The sequence below is a fragment of the Protopterus annectens genome, chromosome 5.part0, assembly GCF_019279795.1.
Source record: "Protopterus annectens isolate FY-2018-M chromosome 5.part0, PAN1.0, whole genome shotgun sequence".
Classification (NCBI taxonomy): Eukaryota; Metazoa; Chordata; order Ceratodontiformes; family Protopteridae; genus Protopterus; species Protopterus annectens.
The window spans coordinates 417,995,382-418,019,953 of NC_056735.1; the positions used below are offsets into that span (position 1 = coordinate 417,995,382).

Here is a 24,572-nt window from a genome sequence, read left to right on the forward strand (position 1 = left end):
TGCCTTGTGTTTTTGCCCTGTTACATGTAAGATTTTTGATTTTCTGGAAAATTACTGAGGATTACAGTCAGTCACTAATATCATACAATAGGCTTTCACACTGCCTACTTATCAGAAAATGCATGCTGCTTTAAAATGTGTTGTTTTATTAACTTTTTTAAAGTGAATTAGAATAACATTTAAAACTTGTCCCTGATTTTGGGTTTTTTGTACCTCCATTATTTTTGGCTTTGACCAGAATTAATCTTGAGCAAACAAGTTATACTGCAACTGTTGATTAAAGATATGCTTATGATGACTTTTCCAAGATGGCTGCACATTGAGCAATGGCTTAACTTCAGATATCCCAGTGTCAAAAAGAAGCTGAAAGATAAGGGCCAAAAACTTTGTCACTTTTTGTAAATTTACTTACTGGCTAGTAAGTATGCCTGGATACCAGTAAATAAGAAGAAACTGAGAGACCCTGAAAAAAAACAGCTAGAAAAGGTGAAGGGAAAACACTGACTTGGGAATTATTTATTTATGTATTTATTCATTCATTCATTCATTCATTTATACTTGTTTATCAGGGTAACACAGCCCAGGTAAGAATCCCGCAGCTGTTCAGCAAAAAGCAGGTCAAACTCCAGGTTTGGTGCAATACATGGCTTCCAGTAATCTAAAGGAAAAAAATAAGTCAAATGTTCAGAGAGCTTGTAAAATAAACAAAACACTGATGGATTATATTGATTTAAATAAAAGGCTGGACAAAATTAAAGAAGCGTTAAACAAATATTCAGATGACCTGATAAAAGTGCAAAAATTAGAGGTCAAACTGAAGAAATGTCTGTCTGAGTATGAGACTGCTCAAGAAGAGATCTTTCAAAAAAATGGCAGAATTAAAGGACAGAGCACATAGGGAAAATCTGAGATTTTCTGTTGTACCATAGAACCTAGAAGGAACAGATAGTACTAATTTAATTAACAGAAGGAAGAAACTGTTGCAAAAGAGAGTAAAATCCCATGAGTGGAGGAGCTCCCTGGTCAGCCTCAGTAAGAAGCTGAGATCCCTTATAAGATCCTCCAAAGCTAGCTACGAAAACAAAATCACCACTGATTCTAGGGACACCCACAAAGCATCTTATAGCTATGTCAAGAATCTCAATGGCAACACCCAGATCTGCTCTGAGTTACAGCACAACGGCATGAAAATTACAGAACCAACTGATATTGCCAGCATCCTGGCAGATAGGTTCAGTGCTAACTTTACCCCCTCTCACCCTCTAAAGGGCCCAGATCTATGCAGGAAGAATACAGTGTCCTTGTAATCACAACTACGCAGGTAAAAGCTACACTCTCTAAAGCCAAAAACACAGCATCCATGGGACCGGACAACATCCCAGGCTGCATTTTACATGAACTTCAGAATGAACTGGCTCCCCGCCTAAGCACCATGTTCAATCATAGCCTGACATCAGGCTTTGTGCCCACTGAATGGCGCACAGCAACAGTTATCCCATTCCACAAAGGGGGAGCCACCACTGATCCCGGGAACTATCGTCCTATTAGACTGATGAGCCTGGTCTGTAAGGCCATGGAATGTATCATCATGGAACTCATAAACAAAGACATTGGTAACCTCCAAACTCTGGATCCCACCCAGTTTGGGTTTGTGAAAGGCAGATCATGCATCCAGAACCTGATCGACTTCTTTGAGGCGGTCACCAAAGCCGTAGATGAGGGTAAGGTGGTTCATACAGCCTATCTTGACCTTGCTATGGCTTTTGACATCATCCCCCATTCTGGAATTATAGCTAAGTTCACTAAACTAGGTATAAATCCCTACATCACAAGATGGGTTGCCAAATGGCTCACTGATAGAACCCACACTGTAAAAGTTGCAGACTCCAAATCTGACTTCAAACCAGTGACAAGTGGAGTACCTCAGGGTTTAGTCCTGGAACTTCTCCTGTTTGGTATCTACTTCTTTGAAGTACAAGCTAACAAAGAAGGCCTTTGGGTAATGAAGTTTGCAGATGACTGCAAACTAAGAGCCATAGTTGAGTCTCCAAATGATGTGGACATCCTGCAGAAGGGCCTCACTGAGACAGATGCCTAGTGTCAGAGCCATGGCCTCAATGCCAAAAAGTGCATTGTCATCCCCTTTGGTAAAAACTCAGTACCCATGAACTGCCACATAGGCAGCAGTTTACTTAATGCTGAATGTGTGATAAGAGACCTTGGGACCCAGGTGGACACTAGCCTCTCCTTTGATAATCACATTGCCACATTAGTCAGGAAATCCTTCTATGTGGCACACCTCATCACAAAAGGGATCTCATTCAGGAAAAAAGAGGTCATTGTTCCCCTCTACTCGACACTCATTAGACCCATTATAGAGTACAACACCCCTTTTGGAATGTACCTCACAAGACATCTGCAGCAGATGGAAAGGCCACAGAAGTACCTCACAAAGAGGATTACTGGCCTCAAACAGATGCCCTACACTGACCGTCTGAAAAAAACTCCAACTTTACTCTGTAGCATATCACCTACTCTGAGGTGATCTCTGCCTAATATATAAAGCTATGTCAAACCCAGAGCTGTTGGACATGGTACACCTAAAGAAATCCCAATCCCTCCAAGCTACATGTTCTAGGGACCTAAAACTTGTCACCACAATAAACAGGACATGCTGAAGGGATAGATTCCTGTCCCAGAGACTTCCCATACTGTGGAATAAGCTACCCATCTATGTCAAGCAAAGTTCCTCATTAGCACTCTTCAAGAAAAAAAATGATGAGTGGTTGGGAAATAGCAAATACACCCTGGGGATCACTTCTGTGGCTCTGCTTGACAGGGGCACAGGAAAATAACTTTCTTGGGTTGCGTAAGCCAGGGAGCCTTGCTGACTAGGCTTACTTAGACCCTTGGGCCGATAGCCTAGTACCTACCTATGAACCTGTTAAGGCACAAATAAGCAACTGGACAGGTATTCCACAACAGGAACTGTTAATTGAAAGGGCATACCATTTGTATGCTCCCTACATGGACAGGTGAAAGCAGACAAGAACTGTATTTGTAAAGATGAAAACCTACCAGCAGAAAGAGTTGATCCTGACAAAACTGTGGCAAAAGGGCAAAGTATTAAAAATTAGAGACAGTAGAATGTTTGTGGAAAAATGATTATTCACTGTGCACCAGACAGAACAGAAACACATTTATTCCAGCAATCAAGGAATGTTAAGAGGCAGGTTTGAGAATCAAGATGCTGTACCCAAGTGTCTTCAGAATATTTTTCCTGGAGTATTAAAACCATTTATTTGATGCAGAACAGGCTAAGGAGAAAATACAAATATTTGTCCAACAAAAAGTGAGCCATCAAGCAGAAGGGGACACTGCTTCTCATTCTTCTGATAATAAAACACATGGAGAGACTTTGCCAGTGAAACCTTTTCTATGGTGCCAAAGGAAAATGTTTGAGACACAGAAAAGCATAGGAGTTGACTAGAAGAATCGGGAGTGCCTTGGAATTGAACCAGATTCTGGCATTGGGAGATGGAGATGAACAGGAAATAGACCAGCAACATGGAAATTAGTAAGTGTGAGACTGCAAAGCATGAATTGCATTTATGTAATACAGCTGTGTAAGAAAAAGTGGAAAGAGTGGACTTTTGTTGACTTTGTTAAACCTGTGAAGAACTGAATGGCATTTTCCTTACTTCATGTCATTAATGTTTGGAAGGACACTGATAAGAGAGAAAGTAAAACAGTTTCTCTTCTTGATAATATTTGTATGAAACTTTTCATGCAGCTGAAGACTACATTTTTTTCTCTTCCATTTCCATGGAGCCAAGCTGATTATAGGGCATTAAAAAAGTCAAGGCACTGCTTCTTCAAGGCTAAAATTTAATGTTTTCTGAAAGCATGAAAATTGTTTTCACATCTTAAAGGAGAATAAAAATAAAAAAGAACAGACACCAATTAGTGTAAGAAGAATGGGCAATAACATGTGTCTTAGCATGGATAACCTCAACTTTAATTTAATTAATGCTTGTATTTGCAGTTGTCTATTTGAGGTAATTGTTCCTATTAGGAGGGTTAAACTTTATTATATGAAGGTGTACATCGCTTTGTGTGTTTATTAAGTTAAATGGTTATGGAGGTGTTTTTTTTTAAGCTTCTCATTAATACAAAAAGTCTTGTAAAACTTTAATTGAGAAGTGTGACACACATACATTAATTATTTTAGATCATGCACCAATAACTACTAAGATAAAAATGCAGAGTAATGAAGTAAAGATTGGCACTTCCACACATACCTGTTAAAAAGAGAGGAATTTAAGGAATGGGTAACAGAATTTATTCAGAAGTTATTAGGGAAGATAGAAAGTACTTCAGGCATTATACTTAGTGAGTGAGATAAGATGAGATTGGAGTTTAAAAATATGGTAGAAATAAAAGAAGATGATATATGGTTAAAAAGTAAAATAATTATTTATAGGGGCTGACAAACTAATCTCAAAGAATAAGAGACATGATTGCAAAATGCTAAAGAGAAAATGATGGAATACCTGGATAATATTCATGAGTTTAGAAATATTGCTATTAAGCAACTGTTTTTGATAATAACTCCAGAACCCAAAAACTTTTGTCACAACAACTCAGGCAAGAGAATGTAGAAAGGGTTGTTTCCAAACATAGAGAGCTTATAACAAGAAAAGAAAGCAGAGATCCAGTAGTGATATTAGTGATATTTTGGAAATGTTATGAAAATTTGTGTAAAGCATAGAAGTGGGGAAATAATGAAAAAGCACAAATGGAAATATGTATGGAAGACAAGTATGTCAAGATTAGAGGTAAATGAGGCTCAACAATTCATTTAAATAGGAGGAGTTGAGATAAAAATTGTGATGTAAAACAAATCTGTATGAAAGTCTGTAGGAACTGATAGTATTCCACTAGAAGTCTGCACGCTAGGAGAGAAGAAAATAATAAAGATATAGAAGGATTTTGTTTAACAGTATTGTAGATCAATATGTGTGTATATTCCTTTAAGAAGCTGTCTAAGGGCTTGCACTAGAGTATAAATACTGAGCATGTGCGAGCCTGACTGCCATTTTTGTAGTTAGCTGTTGAGATGTAAACCTGTATGCATGCAAGTTCTGTTTATTAACTAGTTTGTTCATATTTAATGATGCTGCTATCTATCCTGATGTGTTTGTATATATTAAAGCATCTGAACGAAACCCCAAGCCTACTTCTTATGTGTATTAGCAGTGAATGAGTGACTTGGTGTCAGAAGTGGCATGTCTAAAGGACGTGGTACCAGAAGCAGCATATCTAAATGGGTTGAAGTCAGAACCGGCATACCAAAGGGTCATGAAGTTTAAAATGGCTTGGTGAAAATGATTTAAAGCAATTATACAGATGTTGGTGGAATATACAGCAGTGGCCCATCCTAAAATTGGGCATACTTTGTAAAAACAGTCAGAAACAAATTTCAGGTATTGAAACTTGCTCAGCACTATTTCTTTTCGCATAATATGAAACAAGGCATACAGAATGCTCTAAATAACATTCACATAAGCAAATATGTATGATAGTGATAAAAATATTTGAATTACTGTGAGACACGTTTGAAATAAAGCCCGAATTGCATAAAATGAATAAAATAAAGAGAAATGACCACATTTTCGTAAAGTATGTATTTTCGTATTAAGCAAAGATATTGGAGTTATCAGAAGTGTATGAAGTGTTTGCATGTTTGTGCATCTTTTTTACAGTAAAGCTAGTTCACAAAGTACAGCCATTACAAGGCATATTTCAGAAAGTACAGCCATTACAGAGCATATTTCGCAAAGTAAAGTGTTCCAAAGAGTTTATTCTGCATTTGGATGTTGTTACAAGCTCAAAGAACAGTTTGTTCATACATAATTGCAAGGGCCATATTTTCAGTGTTTTGTGCATATTTTGTGGGCATAGCAGATGGATTTCAAAAACCCCGTGCACTCGTGTTTGACAGTAATATTGCTGAGATCTGGAGAGTGTTTGAGCAAGAGTATGACATTTTCATACAGGCTGCATTTTCTGATAAAGATGACCATACAAAGGCATTCATTCTACTTAATTTAGCTGGTCAGAAGCTATAGAAAGAGAACATTTATTTGTGTATGCACCTGCTATTTATACTGGAGAGGGGGAAAACCGTCATATTGTTGTACAGGCTAAGTCAAGGGAGGACCCAGAGTGCTTAAAACGTAAATTCAGAGAAATGTGTAACCCCCAGACAAATGTTACAATGGCAAGGCACTTATTTTACACAAGGCATCAAAGGCCTGGTGAAACTTTTGCAGTATATATAACTGACCTGAGAAATAATAGTATGCTCTTCACCTGCAAACTCTTACCTAACCCCAAAAACTCTAGGCACATCTGTATTAGCCACATCCCCATAAAGCTTACACCCCATAGACTACATACCAAAGCAACTCAAATGCCTCTTCTGCCATCTCATCCCTATCCTTCTCTCCAGCGACATTCACCCAAACCCTGGCCCTTCTCTCCCACACATCTCAACCTCCCAATCCCATCCTCCTCCCACAACTGGTAAACCCCCTCCATTTCTCAGCTCTAAATGCTCAGAGCATATGCAACAAAATTCCTAACCTCCATGCCTGGCTTCTCCATAACCAACCCGATATTCTGGCCATCTCAAACACCTGGCTCAAACCTGATATAAAAGACTCTGAACTAACACCACCCAACTACTTCATAATTAGGAAAGATAGAACACATAAAAAAGGAGGGGGAGTCGCTCTCCTCTACTCATCATCCCACTTAGTTACTCCCTATACCAAACCTATTCCCAAATTTGGCAAGGCAGACCTAATTCCAGCCCTACTTCATATAAACAAATAGAATGCGTAGTCTCCCTTTATATCCCATCTGGAGACAATATCGCAAACCTTGAAGATATTCTCTCCTGGTTCTCTAACAACATCACTAATGAAACTATAATCCTGGGTGATGTTAATATTAACTGGTCGACAATTCAATCTCCTACAAACTCACTTAATATAAACTTGTACAACTTCACTCAGCTTATAAACTCAGCAGCTATGCCTTCCAAGAACTTCCTTACTGGAAGCACCCTGGGTTGGATTCTAGTTTCTCATCCACAGTACATCTCTGATAGTGGCAATCTGCCCGACCCATTAGGCGACCACTTCCTCACTTTTGCCCACCATCTCCCTCCTCCATGCAACTAACTCATACCTACATCTTCACTCACTGTCTAAAAAGCTTTAATCCTAGCACATTCTCAAATGCACTAAAAAAAATGAACTGGAACCCACTAAAACCCTTCCCTTAGAAAATGCTGTTACCTACTTTAACTCAACTTTCCTCAACTTGCTTGACTCCTTTGCCCCTCTGAAAACAAAATGCGTAAGAAGCAATCCTGTACCTTGGCTAACCAAAAATACCTTACTAGCCATGCGATTCTGGGATAAAGCCTGGAAACACTACTCCAAAAATAAAACTATCACCACCCTTAATGAATTTAAAACACTTCGTAACAAAGTAGAAAAACCTTATTATCTCAGACTGCAAAGCCTACTTCTCTGCACTCTAAACCAACCATAACACCAGCCCCAAGAAATTCTGGCATGGAATCTCCTCCCTTCTCAACCCTGGCAAAAAAGAAAACCCCTGCTCTGATTCAGATGCCTCTGACTTGGACTTAGCCACCCAATTTAACACTTTCTTTATCGATTCCTTAAGTAAACTTACATCATCCTTCACTTCCCATTCAGCTTCCCCACCCATATTTCCACCTATCCCTCCCTCCCTCCCCTAGCATCTCCTGCTCCCAAACTCCTCCTTTCTCCTTCAACCCCATCCCTACAGCCACTATAAAAAAGTCTAACATTGAAATCCAGCTCCAAATCCCCTGATGATATACCCTTATATTTCTTAAAAGTTGCCACAGAAGACATAGCTCTTCCCATTTGCATTCTTATAAATCGATCTATTGCTGAATGTCAAGTTCCTCAGCTCTGGAAAAAGGCCTTTATTATTCCACTCCATAAAGGTGGTAATAATAATATCGCAAACTTTTGACCTGTCACTATCTTATCCTCCATTTCTAAACTTCTCGAAAAATGCAGTCATCTACATCTTCTACCTTACCTCATAAACAACCAACTTCTAACCCCTACTCCACATGGTTTCAGACCCGGCTACAGCACTACCAGAGTTCTCCTCTCCTTCCTAGAAACCGTTAATAAGGCTTGTGACACTGGCCACATCGTGTCCACTCTCCTCCTTGACCTCTCTAAGGCATTCAACACTATCTCTCATAACCTTCTTTTCACTAAACTCTCCAAACTAAATCTATCCCACTCCTCTATTAACTGGTTTACCAATTACCTCTCAAACAGGCAGCAAGGAGTCAAATGGAAAAAAGCCATCTCCCCTTTTCTCAGTAGTCCCACAGGTGTCCCCCAGGGTTCAGTTTTAGGCCCCCTTCTATTCAATATATTCCTAAACGATTTCTAACAAACCATCCCAAATGCCAACCTTGTCCAATATGCCAATGATTCACCAGTAATCTGCTCTGCCTCTTCTATACCCACCCTAGTTAAATTAACCCAAGAATCCTTCTCCTCCACTGAGCAATGGATGATGGACAACTATCTAGCACTCATTGCTACTAAAACTAAACTCCTGATATTTACTGCTTCCAAAACCACCACCCTAGATAAAATCTCATTCTCAGTCACCAGTCACAATATTACTCATCTCGAAATATTATCTAATGCTAAACTACTAGGAGTCCTGATCGATGACCAGCTAAAGTTTGATAATCATCTACAAGTAAATATAAAAGAAAACACACAAAAAATAGGCATGCTTTACCGCCACAATCGTTACATCTCTCCCTCCACTAGGCTCACACTCACCAGCACTTACCTTATCCCATCCTTCCCATATGGTGGCTCTATCCTTACTAACCTGTAATCCTCCCTCAAGACTAAACTCTCCTCTTGCTATAATAAAATAACAAAATTTGGAACCGGCCATAGATCCACTTCTCATCACTGCACTGCCCTACACCAACTGAATTGGCTTGAGCTGTCCAATTACCTCATCTATATTCAACTTGTCCAAGCACACAAACATATTTTCACCCCCTCTCTCTGTCCCTCTCTTGCCACCACCTTTAAAATGCACCAACCAAATAGACTTTTGAGATCTAATTCCCAAAATCTAATTGAACTGCATAAACCTGCCCGTCCACCAGGCAAGCATCTAATCTCCTTCTCTCTAGCACGCCATTGGAATTCCCTCCCACCTCTCATCCGTACTACCAGAAGCCTCTCTTCATTCAAAACCTTACTTCATTATGGGAATGCTTTTACTCCCACCCCACATAATCTCCCTACACTATAACCACTCTCAATAAGCTATAATTCACAATAGCCTCCCATTGTTTTGTACCCCTAATAAACTCTAGGAATTAGCATAACTCCTAGAATGGTACAATTTATTAGCCTAGAAATTGACTGCATGAATTATCATAAACGTTAAAAAATTTAGACTGTTTCTGTTATTACATTGTGCTAATATGTTAAACTGTTAAAAACTTTGGCTGTTTGTAAATATTACTCTTATTGCATTGTATTAATATGTGCACTCTACTAATATGTGTTTTTCTATTTGTTTAATTTTGCTTCATTTGTGCACATTACATTTCTCTAATAGCTTACTCTTATGTTAAATTTGTAATTTTCTGGAGCGTTTCTCCCCAGGACTCCATTGAAAACAGGGTCTTTGTGGCCCAATGGACTATCCTGGCAAACAAACTGTAAATAAATAAATAAAGCAAGCTAAAATTTGCAGATTCGGTGACTTAAGGGATGAGTTGATAAAGGACAGACATGTGTGTGGTATAAAAGATGATGCTGTGAGAAAGATTTTGCTTCATGACAGTGATTTAACTTTGAATACGGACATTGAAATTTGTCAGATATATGAGCTCACAGAAAAGCACACAAATATGCTTACAAATGAGAGCAGCTCTAGAAGGCACAGTGATAAAGCTCATGTTGATAGTATGCAGCAAGTGGTTAAAAGAAACAGGCCCAAGCACACATCAGCTGTAACCCCTGCAGCACCTACTGGTAAACCCCAGAACTCTCTAGTAAATTCCAAACTTCGCACAGTCTCAGTGAAGCACAAGAGTGAGTCAGCACATTCAAAGCATGGTCTCTAACCCAGTTTCATTCCCAACTGTTGTAATTGTGGTGGTAATCATGAATCTAAAAGGGAGAAATGTTTAGCTTTTGGTCAACAATGTCACAAATGTAATAAATAAAATAATTTCAAAAGATCTTGTAAATCAAAAGGCCCACAATTTTTTATTAAAAGGGAACATTTCAAGAAACGAGTTGATCAGTTAGACAGTGACATGTCTACTCTTTATGCTGATAGTGTGTCATTGCTTCATGAAATGGTTAATGCAGTTGATTTAAGGGCCAATAATACAGTATTTTATACTGTCCGGATAAATGGCAAACCCACAGAGCTCAAAGTTGACACAGGTTCAAAGTGCATTGTTATGTCTGCAGAAACATTTGCTAGAGTATGTAAAGGTGAAAGGCTTGATTTGGCAAGGTGTGCGCAACTTGTTGCTTATGGAGGTGAATAAATTTAAACTGAAGGCTCAGTTGTGCTTTCATGTTACTTCCAGCAGAGTGGAAGAAGGTGCGAGTTATTATTTTATGTGGTGAAAAGGCACATTCAGTCATTATTAGGGCTGAAAGACTCTCTGAAAATGGGACTGCTTTCATTTAATAAGGAAGTCCATCATGTTAGCTTAAAAGACCACTACTCTAATTTTACCCAGCACATTTTTTTCTACCTATGCAGATCTTTGCCAAGACAAACTAGACAAACATGCAGTTGTGTACTCCATGAAGTTAGATCCAGAGGTCAAGTCCAGTTGTCAGGCCAGCACATAAAGTTCCAGTAGCCATGTGGGACAGAGTCAAAGCCGAATTAGATAAAATGGTGCAACAAGGTGTAATTTGTCCAGTGGAAACTCCACAGAATGGGATCTTCCATGATGGTAGCTCATAAGAAAAGTTCAGATGACATCAGAATTTGTATCAATCCACGAGATCTGAGCAAAGCACTAAAAAGACGTCATCATCCAATGCCCACAGTCGAAGAATTGGCAGCCTTGATACCAAGTGCCACTATTTTTTCTGTCTTAGATGCAAAGAGTTCATTTTGGCAAATTCAGCTTGACAAAAAGTCCTCATTCCTCACTACATTCAGTACTCCATTTGGTAGGTATAGATATTTGAGAATACCATTTGGGATAAATTCTGCAAGTGAAGTCTTTCATTGTTTAATGGAGCAAATTTTTTCTGGGTATCCTTGTGCTACTGTAGTAGATGACATACTGGTAGGAGGTTGTGATGAAGCCGAACATGACAGAAACCTCAGAAAAGTTCTAGAAAGAGCACGTCAAGTGAATCTTAAGCTCAATGCACAGAAATGCAAATTCAGGCTACAAGAAGTTCCTTATGTTGGTTATTTCTTCATGAGTACAGGCCTAGGACCAGATCCTTCAAAACCAACAGCCATTCTCGAGATGCCAGCTCCAGACAATGTTCAAGCCCTGCAATGCCTTTTTGGCATGGTCAACTACCTAGGCAAGTTCATTCCAGACTTGAGCCAACTATCAGCACCACTTAGAGAGCTTACACATAAAGATATATCCTGGTCTTGGTTAGAGCAACACCAAAGAGCATTTAATGTCCTGAAACAGAGAACTGCTAGTCCTCCAACATTCAGATACTATGATGCTCATGAGCTAGTTACACTTTCCTGTGATGCTTTGAAATTTGGTCTTGGTGCAGTCATTCTACAAGACGATCAACCTGTTACCTATGCATCGAGAACTCTAACCCAAACTGAGCAGCAGTGTGCCCAGATTGAGAAAGAGCTTTTGGCAATTGTTTTTGTATGCTCCAAGTTCCATGATTATGTTTATGGTAGACCTATCCAGATTGAAACAGACCAACAACCATTAGTCACTATCTTGAGAAAGCCAATGCATTCAGCCCCAGCCTGACTGCAACGTATGATGCTGAGACTGCAAAAGTACAGTTTCAATCCTGTTTACAAGAACGGTTAACTTCTTGATCTTGCTGATACATTATCCAGAGCACCCAGAAATACCATTGAACAGAATGTTAATCAAGGTTCTCAACTGAATGATGATTTTGAAGTTATGGAAGTGAATAATTTTTCTTCCACATGTCTTGAAGAGCTGAGAACACACAGCCACAGATCCAGTTTTATAAAGGCTCAACCACTTTATCAATCAAGGATGGCTATCAAAGCAATCTAGTTTTCCTCAAGAAGTGCAACCTTATTTTCAATAAAGAGATGAGATTTTGTCCATCAAAGGTATTGTTATGAAAGGTCCAAAAGTAATTTTTTCCAAAGTACTTGCAGACTGAGTACACTACTATCTTGCATCGTGGTCACCCAGGAAATGAATCTAAAAAAGAAGGGAAGACAACTAGTATTTTGACCTTCTGTCACAAGACATTGAGAGAGCACTTTTATCTTGTTCAGTATATAATAGTACAAAGCCTCATCAACAGAAGGAACCACTTCACCTTAACCAGATTCCGGAACTACCTTGGTCGACAGTAGCCACTGATATCTTCGAGTGGAATGGTCAACATTATTTGGTGTTACTAGACTCTTACTCCAATTGGTTTGAGATTGACTTACTTCCTAACCTAGCATCTAGTACCATCATTACTAAGATGAAGCATCATTTTGCTGTTCATGGAAGTCTGCACAAAGTTATTTTTGACAATAGCACACAGTTTACAAGTCAACAGTTCAAAAGATTTGCTGAAGAATGGGACTCTACTCATGTCACAAGTAGTCCTGAGTACCCACAGTCAAATGGTTTGGCAGAACACATAGTGCAAAGTGCAAAACGGTTACCTGAGAAGTCTAAACTGAGATAATACTGATGTTTTCTTTAATCTCTTGAATCTCAGAAATGTTCCTTGTGATAAACATCTTGGTTCACCTACTCAGAGACTTATGTCAAGACAAACCAGAACCACATTACCAATCAGTAGTCAATTGTCAGTTCCATGTGTCAAGAACAACAGATCAGTGAAAGCCAATCTGTTGAGGAAGCACCTATCCCAGAAGTCCTACTGTGATAAGACCAGTAAACTGCTCAATCCATTATGAGAGGGAGAAATAGAAAGGATGCAGATTTCCAGAGGTTATGATCGGATTGATGTCATGGAGAATATTGGTCCAGAGCCAAAATCGTACATTATAGAGTCAGAAGGAGCTATTTTTTCTGCAAAATCAGAAATATTTGAGACTGGTGTCTGAGTCTATACCGCAGCAAATAGCCCATGAAAGAGACTTTTTATCTCAGAGTGAGTTGTCTGGTGTTCCAGTTCCAGAAGTTGTTCCAGAGGACATTTCTGTTCCTATGATGAATCCAGAACTTCTTGATATGAGTTATGCGCCGCAGACTGTCCCTGTTGTTAAATCTCATCCCAACTGCTATGTTACAAGATATGGTCAACTCTCTAAATCCTGTAGCAGATACCAAACAACTTTGACATGAACATTGTGTTTTATTTCTAATGTATATAGTAATGCATCTCCAATATTCCTTTGCATGAAAGGCAATCTTTTTAAGAGGGAGGATATAGATCAGTATGTGTGTATATACTTTTAAGAAGCTATCCAAGGGCTTGCACTAGAGTATAAATACTGAGCACGTGTGAACCCGACTGCCATTTTGTAGTTAACTATTGAGATGTGAACATGTATGTAATTTCTGTTTGTTAACTTGTTTGTTCATATTTAATGATGCTGCTATCCATCCTGATGTGTCTGTATGTATTAAAGCATCTGAATGAAACCCCAGCCTTCTTATTATATGAATTAGAGACGAATGAGTGACAAGTATTTTAAACAACATCCTGTGAAAAAGCTATTGTGGCTGTAATACCCAAAGATGGTAAAGACACATCAGATCAAGCTTCATATAGGCCCATTTCAATTTTAAACCATGATTATAAAGTGTTTTTGTCTATAATGGCCAAAAGAATGGTAAAGGTGTTGCCAAAATTGATAGATATGTATCAGTGTAGTTTTGTGGTGGGGAGGCAAACATTTGACAACATTAATAGAACAATAATGACCCAGAGGGCTGTTGTTGATGGGTCTTGATGCACATAAAGCAGTCAACAGAGTAGGGATTTTTATGAGCAGGTCAATGGCAGCATTTGCTGATAGAATAATAAGGTTAATTGGAAGGATTTATAAGGGATGGATGCAAAAATCAAAGTGGGAAGGTTCTTCTCTGATAAGTTGCGTCAGAAGGCAGGAGTGTTCTCCTTCCCCATTCTTATCTGCATTATATTTAGAATCATTGGGAAAGAACATAAAAGACTCAAAAATTCAAGGATATAATTGGCATGGTATTCAAGAAAGGTTGGTTTTATTTGCTGATGATATAATTTTGCACCAGATAAAACCAGAAAAGGACATCTCCGTGTTATGGAACATTCTTAGACAGGTCTATATATATATTTTTTTTTGGATATAAAATTAATGAAAATAAAAGGCATTAGGTGTAAAGTATGTGCCAGCACATGAATTGATTCATCAATACCCATATTCATGAGAACATGATAAAGTAAAGTATTTAGGAGTATGGGTTAAAAAGGACACTATTATGGCAGCTAAGGATATGTGGCAAAAGACTAAACAAAAGATAATATAACAACTGACAGACTGAAAGCTCTTGCCCATGGATATGGATAGCAAGATGCCAACAGTAAAACATAGTCTCTTTTGATTTATACACATATAAGGCATATTTTTTCAACCAGCAGAGAAGTTGGGTGTAGTGGTTAATATAGTTAAATGATTTTTATCTGGTAGGGGAAGAGGGCAAGAATCAAGTGGGATAAGTTGATCCTTTTAATAGAACAATGAGGTTTAAGATTACCTGATCTGAAGGAATATTTTAAAGCTCTTATACATTACCAAGCAGAAAGGCACAGTTCAAAGTGGAGAGGGATGATGAAGCAGGGGGAAATTCAAGAAAAAAATAAAGACTGGGATTTTGGATGTAGATCCTTAAGGATAATAACACCAACAGTCATAAAGAATATTATATTCATGAAGTAGCAGAAATTATACAAAGAACTAAGCCAACATGAGAATGTAGAAAGGAGATTCTGCAGACATGGGTGACTGCAGTTAGGGGTACAGAGAATAGGCAAGAGGGTGCTGGAATTTACTGGAAGAAGCTGGCAGAGGAAATAAAGTATTGGGAATAAATAACTAGGGAGGGAAAGATAATAGAATGGGAAGAGGCCATGAAGACATTTGGACTGCAGGCTAGAGATTGCCTTCCCTGTCAGGGATTGATATCAGCATATAGGCAAAGAGAAAGGGAAAGGGTTTAATTATTAGTTGAATCTATAAAAGAAATTGCTGTTAAAAAAGGGATAGTTAGTAGGGCATATAAAATATTGCACAATAGCTAAAGGGATCAATCAGAGGAGGTTAGAAAAGATTGGGAAGAGAGATTAGATACACAATTCACAAAGACACAATAGGAGAATATATGCATACACACACACACACACACACACACACGCGCGTGTGTGTGTGTGTGTGTGGTTTCCAAATATGCAACAAAGTCAGAAGATTTAGGATTTTTTGCCTGCAACTGTTTCCATAGGTGCTTTTATATCTCTAGCAGACTCCAAATAATTTTTCCTCAGGTAGATGGCAAATGCTGAAGAAGAAAGAAAGAACTGGGGACATATGTTTTGGGAGTGTAATATGTTGCCAGACTTTAAAAAAATCCCTCCTGAGTACTCTGTATGGAATAATGGGCAAGCAAATGAGTGGAACAAAGGAAATGATTTTTGATCTGGGATACAGGATCTGAATTACTTAGACATATAAAGGCTTTGTTAAGTTTAATTCTAATGGCTGTCAAAAAAGCAGTTACTAGAAAAAGTCCAAATCAAACATACATGAAATAGTGAATATTGTAACAGAGATAAAAACAGGAAGTGGGATATTTAGAAAAGGGTAGAAGTAAATTACATAAAAAAATGGAAATTGTGGGAACAATATGTGCAGAAAAATTTTTGCAGGAGGAATGAGGTTTAAGAGAAGACAGGAACTGAACGATTTATGTAATGTTGGATTGATTATATTGTTTAGAACAATATATATATATGTAAGTTTTCCTCTGTCACAAGTGATAATTCAGTAATGGTTTATAAAAAAGATATGCTTATGATACTCATTCAGTTGGTGCCCACATTTCATCCTATTTTCTTATTAAATTTTTCTGTTCATTCATTACCTTCTGCTGACTGAACCTTATAAAATTATTTTACCAAGATCACTGTATTGTAGATTTAAACAGAGAGTGGTATTCTGCATCAAATTTCCCATAACGTTCTCAGATGGAATTTTGCAAAATAAGATACCTTATTACAGTTTTTCTCACTGAAACTCAACTCAGTGAAAATTACCCTAAAAGTCATTCAAAGCAAGTATTTTTGCAGAGTGGTGCAGGTGTACTGTCTCCTGCACTACCTTCATAAATATACTATATCACAGATGCAGTAAGGTTTGAGAGAGGCCAACTTTTGATGAAATGAATCTATAATGAGATGTAATGTTCTCAGCAAAAAGTAAGACAATCATTCTCTAAAGATATTTGTATGATAGTTTGGAAAGCATTCATGCAAAAAGTATAGCAGTTCTACATACTCTAACTAATTGTTGCTCTTGACCTAACTACACTATAGCACTGACGATCTGGGCCTCTTAATTAAAATAAACCTTTTCAGGTACGTTGCATTGCTTAGTGCTTTTTATTCCGCTTGGATGGCACATCCAGCTTGCAAGCATGCATGCACTTATCCTACAACATGATAAGTAGTCGTTGAAAAGTAATTTTACCAAGTGAGCATACAGGAGTTCTGCATTCTCAGAATGAGATATAGATGCCCAGAGGCATTTTTCCCTTTATCTGGTAAGTTACAATGAAAGACAAAATTTCAGAAAGGGAATAATCCATCTCCTTAACAAGTGTAAGTATTAAATTCAGACAACATAGACTTACTTACACACACACACACACACACACACACACACACACACACACACACACACACACACAATGAATGCAAAGAAAACTGAAGTTTGTCTGACATTTACTCTGACATTTATCTGAGAAAAGTGGATGAATGAGGAAACTGAAGCATTTCTATTCAGTGTCGTCAATATAACATGCTGCTGTAATAAACCTTTACTTGTTTTGTGGGCATTTTATTTATTCTGCTGTGACTTAACATTAATGGATTGGCATTTTCCCAAGAAGGCCACAATATATGCTAAAGCAAAGCCTTTGCATGTTGCTGTTCCCTTTTGAAACTGAAATGTTGTAGTGGTGTTTCACAGAACTGGCTCCTTAGCTTGGTGCTGTTTTTCCAGAAATCCATTCATTAAATGGCACTGAGCCATTCACATCTGATCCAGTGTACGAGCAGAAAGTAAAACTGTTGCTGTATAGACTGGAGCAGTGGAATCACTATAGACTGATATTAGAATCAGGATATTTCTCTGAAAGTTTAAGAACTGAGATGTGAAGTGGCAAAGGCAATGTGCAACATTGTCATTTTAATACTGCAGTGTTTCACACTGGATCTGCTTCAGTGCTGCTGGTTTAGTGAAAAATGAGAAACACTCCTGTATCCATTCTGTTTCTTCTAACTTACACAAGGAACAGGCTTAATATGTTAAATATGATCCCTGGCTAGTAGTCACTAGCCTTTTTGGACACTGCACAGTTTACTGAATACATAACTGCAAAGAATACCGAGCTAACCATCTAGCATATATTTCAACTCTAAGCACTGAATGGCTAGTTTATCTAAACGCAATGAAATGGAGAAGCCGATACATACAAACATTGTAAAGTTATACAACAGTCCCAATGCATACTTCATGTTCCTAAGTATCTTCTCTTTCTATTAACTGTAAATGTTCTGAAACAAAACTGTAATCTACAGCAATCCTACACATCATTTTATTTTCTGTACTGAGTAAAAAAGAGACATATGTACTTTTTTAATCATGTATGTTCATATTTGATTTTTTGTAAAATTTTGGTGTGGGGAAATAGAAAAATAAATTAAAAACAAGGTCAAAATAAAACTCAATATAAAACTTACAACATACTTTAGGTTTAGATTTATTTTTGGCAATAATGCCTCAACATATCATTAGTATGAGGAAGTGGATAGATGGAGAGCTAACTGTGAAAAAAACACGCATTTATCTTTCAACACAGTATATAAATTAATGGTACAGGAAGTAACCTTATGATAGGGATAGTGCTGAGTTGAGTCTTAGTCTCAGCTGAGCCATAGTTATAACCCTAATTATAAGAGTAAATTTAACTGTTAGTGCTCAAGGTATGTTTTACTGATAACCATTTAATTTAAGAAGATATATTTTATTGAACCATGGTTTGATGAACCTGATTAAGGGATTACAATCTCATTGATAATTTTTATGTTACCTCAAATTTTTTTTGTTTTTAATTTGGAGTTAGTTATATTGCTGCATAGGGAGCAAAATCTTCAACATGGGGAGCACGTGTGTGTGTGTGTGTGTGTGTGTGTGTGTGTGTGTGTGTGTGTGTGTGGGGGGGGGGGGGTTGTCCTCCACTTAAATTGCGTCCAGTAGCCATTTGTTTAGATGAGGTTATTGAGTCATGGTTCAATTAAACTGCCTTAGTGAAATGAACTATATATTGCTGGTTATTTTATGTCTAAATCCTAGAGTTAGGCCCTAACTCTAATCCAGTGTTTGCTGTTAATCTAGCCATAATGATTAGGATTAAGATTAGGGTTAGATATACACTCAGACATAAATTAAGGTTAGTTCAAAACTAACCCAATGATTTAACTTTGAAAGGTTAAATTTAAGTTATTTTTAGGGTATACTAATGGTTAGGTGAAGCCCACTGTGTGGGGAAAATGGGTGCAGCTTCGGAGGTACTATCCCTCCTGAGCAGTGTTAAAAGCTGACTGTAGATAGCTTTAGACTTGCAGAAATGGAATTATTCACTGTTGCTTTATCAGAGGGGTTCACTAAACAACTGCCTTTCTAATTATATGCTGTTGCCAGTAACACCATTAAGCTTCAACTTCAAGCCTTTGTGATCAAAATGTGAAGAATATTTCGCGGTTCAGCTTTATTTAGTCAAACTCTGTGATGTTTGCCCATACCTATTTTGAGAGAGATAATAGAATTAGTCACTGGATATATAACAGTTTTGCTTACTTTTCCATTTCTGATTTAGAAATGACCATACAAAGTGGATAAAAACTTGTCTGTTATTCTTAGGGATAAAAGTATGCCTGCTCTCAGTCTATGAGTGCATTCTGTATTTCCTGAAGGTTTTGTGCAGTTGAGAAGTGGCACCATAATTATCTATGAGCTACATTTGTGATTGTATTTTGACTGAACTATGCTCATATATGGACCCTTTTTATTTTGTATGTTTACTAGCAAACTTTAAAAAAATGACAATTTGAAAAATGCAGAATTTCTAAGATTTAATGATCATATATGAAGAAGAGAAAATAAAATAATATTCAGTTTTGTTCAATTTTATTTCCTTTTTTTTTACAAATTTTCACAATGCAGATTGTGGCTTGATTAAATGTTATGTTTAAAACATTATGTTAAACTGGGTATGAAGCTTGATAGTTAGGTGTACAATTTATTAGATGTTAAAAATCCATCCAAATGACACTTGGTAACTTGACTTGCTCGTGAATGTTTAACTAGGGATAGTTTTACATTACCAGTCTTAAACATATGGGAACTGCTGAAAATTGTTGTTTGGCAAAGAAATGGTGTAGCTCAGATCATTAATACTTTATTTACCGATTATTTTCAGATGTGGATTTCTGCCTTTCCATGAAGCCAGGACAATTTGCATGGCATTTAGACTGCCTTTACCCAATGACCTCATACAAGCCCTTTTGGAAAGGTAGGCATGATGTGCATCAGTACATGTTATACTGCTGTCATTTATTTGTAGAACAGTTGTGTCATCTATTCAACTGTACGACTGAGTTTTTAGGGCCTATTAAAGATAAATATTTTAACACTAGTTATGACAGAAATGTAAACCAGTTTGCATGAAAATTTATGGTTGGAAATTCTAGCATTAGAAAAGCTACTGTGCTTATTACGTATTAATTAAGGACTATGTAATGTCCTTAGAGAATACTCTTTCAAAAATGATTGATCTTAAACATTTTAAACACTCATTCTTTGATTTTTTAGACTAAATATAGAAAGTAAGATGCTGAAAAAAAGCAATGGAAATTTGAAGTACCAGTATTTTGTCACATTTTGGATAGTCAAGTCAGTAGCTGAAGGATATTTTGGATAGTCATTTAATCATTAGATGAAGGACGAAGTGATGCATATAAACACAGATGTGTCCGAATGATAACACTCTGTGGTCCATCAGATTTATCCATTCTCTCTCCCCAGATAGTACTTCAGATAATTGTTTTTGCAATGCTTTTGTAAAAAAAAGGTTTTGGAAATGTTTAGCCTATAGAAAGTGGTTTACTCATTATCTACCTTATCAGTTAAGGGGAGCTCCATTATGCTGTTTTCAGTTACTCTCTCTCTATCCTCATATCATGAGTTCCATTTCTTACATACTTTGTCTCTTAATCGTTCTGTTAGATTTTAGAAGCATTTTGGCAGTGGAACCTATATAAAATCATGTAAAAATAATAATACACAAGAGTATACACTCCTTTGAACATGAATTAGAATGTGAATATACCTTACACACATACATATTTCTCATTACCCAACTTCACAATACACACTGAGACCTGTCATATTTTAGACTCTTTATTCAAAGTCAAAGTCAGAGTAAACTTTATTGTCATTTAGAACTACACATGTGCAGCCTAAATGAAATTTTGTGCATCGGCTCAATTCTTGAGATTACAAAGGAAACAACACATACAAGTAAAGGAAAATCCAAACACTTTTTAAATTCACAACAACCACACACATGGACACACACATGCACAACTATATACATTTTCCAAAAAATAAAATTACCCCCCTTGTATAGGCAGATGCCCCAGATAGGCAGCAACAACCTCAGGCTTTACCCAATCTAAAGTTAAGTTTAATCATGCTGACAATGCATGCTAGAGCATGTGTTCTATTCTGCACACATACTGTTCCTTCTTGTCCCTTGTCAACCTCTCTCCCAAATGTGAAAAACAACTTTCTTACTCTCAATTAACTAAATTATAGCTAGGCATGGATTTTTGACAAAGCTTGTTAAACGGACATAGACACTGATGGTGTATTTTGTCAGCCCCATCTGCCCTGATCCTCTAACAGTTATCTTCTTTCATTTTTCCTACCTTTATAAGTTGGCATTGCACTTTATATTTCATACACCCAAAGTGTAACTAGATATCAGACATCAAGCTTACCTGTTTGCCATGCATGCACACTTTCTATGCAACTTCATAGAGTACATCTCCCTTCATTTCCCAACTATCAAGCATTAAGCTTTTCTTATCCCATATTCCAAATACTTCTTCATTTTTTGCTCATTCCCAGATGTCTGAGTGTTTCTGTGGACCATTCCTCCATTATTTGCCTTTTATTTTCTTCCCCCATTACCCAGCCACACTTTTCACCTGTTAAGTCTTCAGCCATTCATCCTTACTTAGTCCTTACTTTTTCCTACAATCACCAAACCCTTTTATATTCCCCAGGCCCTGCGGTCTCCTAGTCTTCCACCAGTTTAAATCATTAAACTTCAAAGGTTACATTTTAACTCATCCCCCTTAAAAGGTAATGTTTTATCCCAGCTCTTTGCAAACATGTCCATCTTCCTTAATACCCTCTCTTATTTTTTTTGCTTTGTCATATATTTACACGTATATCTTTGTCTCTATCACCATCTCTCCTGTCTGTCTGTCTGTCTATCTATCTATCTATCTATCTATCTATCTATCTATCTATCTAACCTGGCAATTAACTTGCATTTGTGACAGAGCAGTAATACCTAGGGACATGTCTAGGCCTCGGTCTCTCAATGTCCAAACACAGACCATATCACTACCAAGGCCTTAGTCTAACTAAAGCTATGTGATAGGCTCTCCCACTTACACAAAATGAACTAAGCTTTAGACAGACACAGTTATCTCAAAAAATTGAATATGGCCTATTGTTTACAATCATCTAGTCCAGCTCAAACAAGTGTAAAATACAGTCTACTATAAAGTAATTTGGTAAATTTCTATTTCTTGCTGAACCACAGACTCTTCACTGTAAATTCATTGAGCCCTGCAGATCTACAAATTACTACAAAAGCAACATTCTCCCACTATAAAAACAAAAGTACATATCAAGGAATATAACTATGCCTTAAGGGATAGTCAAGAAAAGTTTCCAATTTTCATTAGGCCATATTTGAAAACCTTCCCAGGAGAAAAAGCATTTTCCAAATTAGGCCCAGCAATGTGGAACCACTACTGGGAGGTCAGACAACAAGAAACTTGAAACATTTAAAAGTAAACTAAACGAACAGTTACTTAACTCTAAATGCTGTTATTTTCATTATGACAGCTAGTATTTGCTCTTTATGCAGATGTCATAATTATATGTAAAGAGATTGTTTATTAACCAAAGAACAGATGTGGTCAAGATTTTTAATTGTACATGCTATGTATAGATTCAGCAAGTATTTTGTCATTATTTTTCCATGTTTGGATCTCTGTACACAAGCGTACTTTTGCAACATACTTTTATTCTTTGAAAAAAATCCCTAATCATTACAATGAAATCACCTAATACTACAAATGACTATATTCAAACAGAGTAGCTAAACTATGGAACCACATCCCACTACCACTGAAGTCCATTGAAAATGCAAACTCATTTAAACCACAACTAAAACTTCCCTTATCAAATCAATGGATCTGCTCCTGTATATCTCCACGATAAATGCCACTGTTGTCTTCAGCTTCCCATATTGTCAAACTGTTTCTCTTCACTCAGAATCCTCTGTCCCCACAATTAGTGCTCACCAAATATCAGAATAGTTTTACTAGTATCTCCCAGCTATATAGATAGCTTTGTGACACTGCCCACTCCCCCACCTTTATATTTCTAATATAAACTGTATGATAGCCACATATATAATTATTTATGAACCTGCTTTATATCCCATCTCTTAACTATAATATTAACATATCTGATGTTGTCAATTTTCGTTTTGTCCTCAATTAATGGGTTTGGATCCAGTCCCTTGGATCTGACTCAGCTATTACAGAAGGTCGTGGTAACCTAGAACTCTCAAGCTTCTCCTTTACCCACAGTGCACCAACCCCAAATACCTCAGATCTTTTTTGCCGCTTTGAGTGAAAGACGTGGTGATTGCTACTCTCAGACTTAGTGATTTCTTTTGTTATCAAAAATTAATATTTTCTAGTTAAAATTGGTTTAAATCTTAGGTCTGTTTAATCTCTCTTGCCTATCGCTCCTTTTAGTACACTTTCTACTATATTAACCACCTTCTTCTCTTTTTCTCTTCTCTCATATGTTCTATACTCTTGAATACTATAATTAGTATTCTAAAATTCCTGTAGCTCTGATAATACCATTGTTGGTATTTTCTTTATTTTTTCTATACCTTTGTCTGATACTTTCACTAAATTTCTTTTACAGATGCTCACACTTTATGCGTATATTGTTTAGGGTCCCTGCTTTTAAAAGAAGACTGTGCCATCATTCATGGGTTTAATTCCAGAGCTATTACAGAAAGGAAAAATAAACTGATTTTAGAGGGTTGCTTTCTTCCTCTTTTGAAGAGGCTTTATCTGGAGCTTCACCTGCAAAATCAAAAAGACCAAAACCAGCTTCTCAGAGACTTTCCACTTATTCCTCAAGAACATCGAATCTACCTAGAAAATGGCCACTATTGGATCCAAATCCTCCATTGGATCATAAGAAAAAAAATCAAAAATGTTGGATCAGACTTCATCCTAGGATCCAAAGCAAAAAAGGGAAGAGTTATTAGAGCCGACCTTAACACTGGATCCGAAACATAAAAAGATAGAACTGTTGGATCAAACTGCCACAGATCCTTTGCAGAAATTGTCCAGTCCATCTACTTCTTCAGGCTTGATATTACCTAGGACCAGATATTCCCCTTCCATGGACCTTGTCCCCTCCAGGGTCCCTTCACGCTTTTTGGAAAGACAAAAATCTCCATCTGCAATTTCCACTCATTCTTCTAGGAGTCTTATGGAAGATGATGTGGAGAGATTGGTGAGAAGAATTCTCTTAGCACAGACCCTGAAAAGTATTCTTTCAGCTCCTACGTCTTTGGGTCAGGAGGTCCAAATCTC

The 24,572-nt window shown here is 37.3% G+C and overlaps 1 protein-coding gene across 1 annotated transcript in view; it reads left to right on the forward strand.

Annotated features, from left to right (window-relative positions):
* The window catches only part of EFHC2 (EF-hand domain containing 2), a 1,536,365-nt gene that overhangs the window by 1,273,146 nt on the left and 238,647 nt on the right, over positions 1 to 24,572 (forward strand). The window contains exon 13 of the mRNA XM_044072376.1: positions 20,063 to 20,155. Coding sequence (XP_043928311.1) covers positions 20,063 to 20,155 — 93 coding nt within the window. The remainder of the gene's footprint in view (positions 1 to 20,062; positions 20,156 to 24,572) is intronic.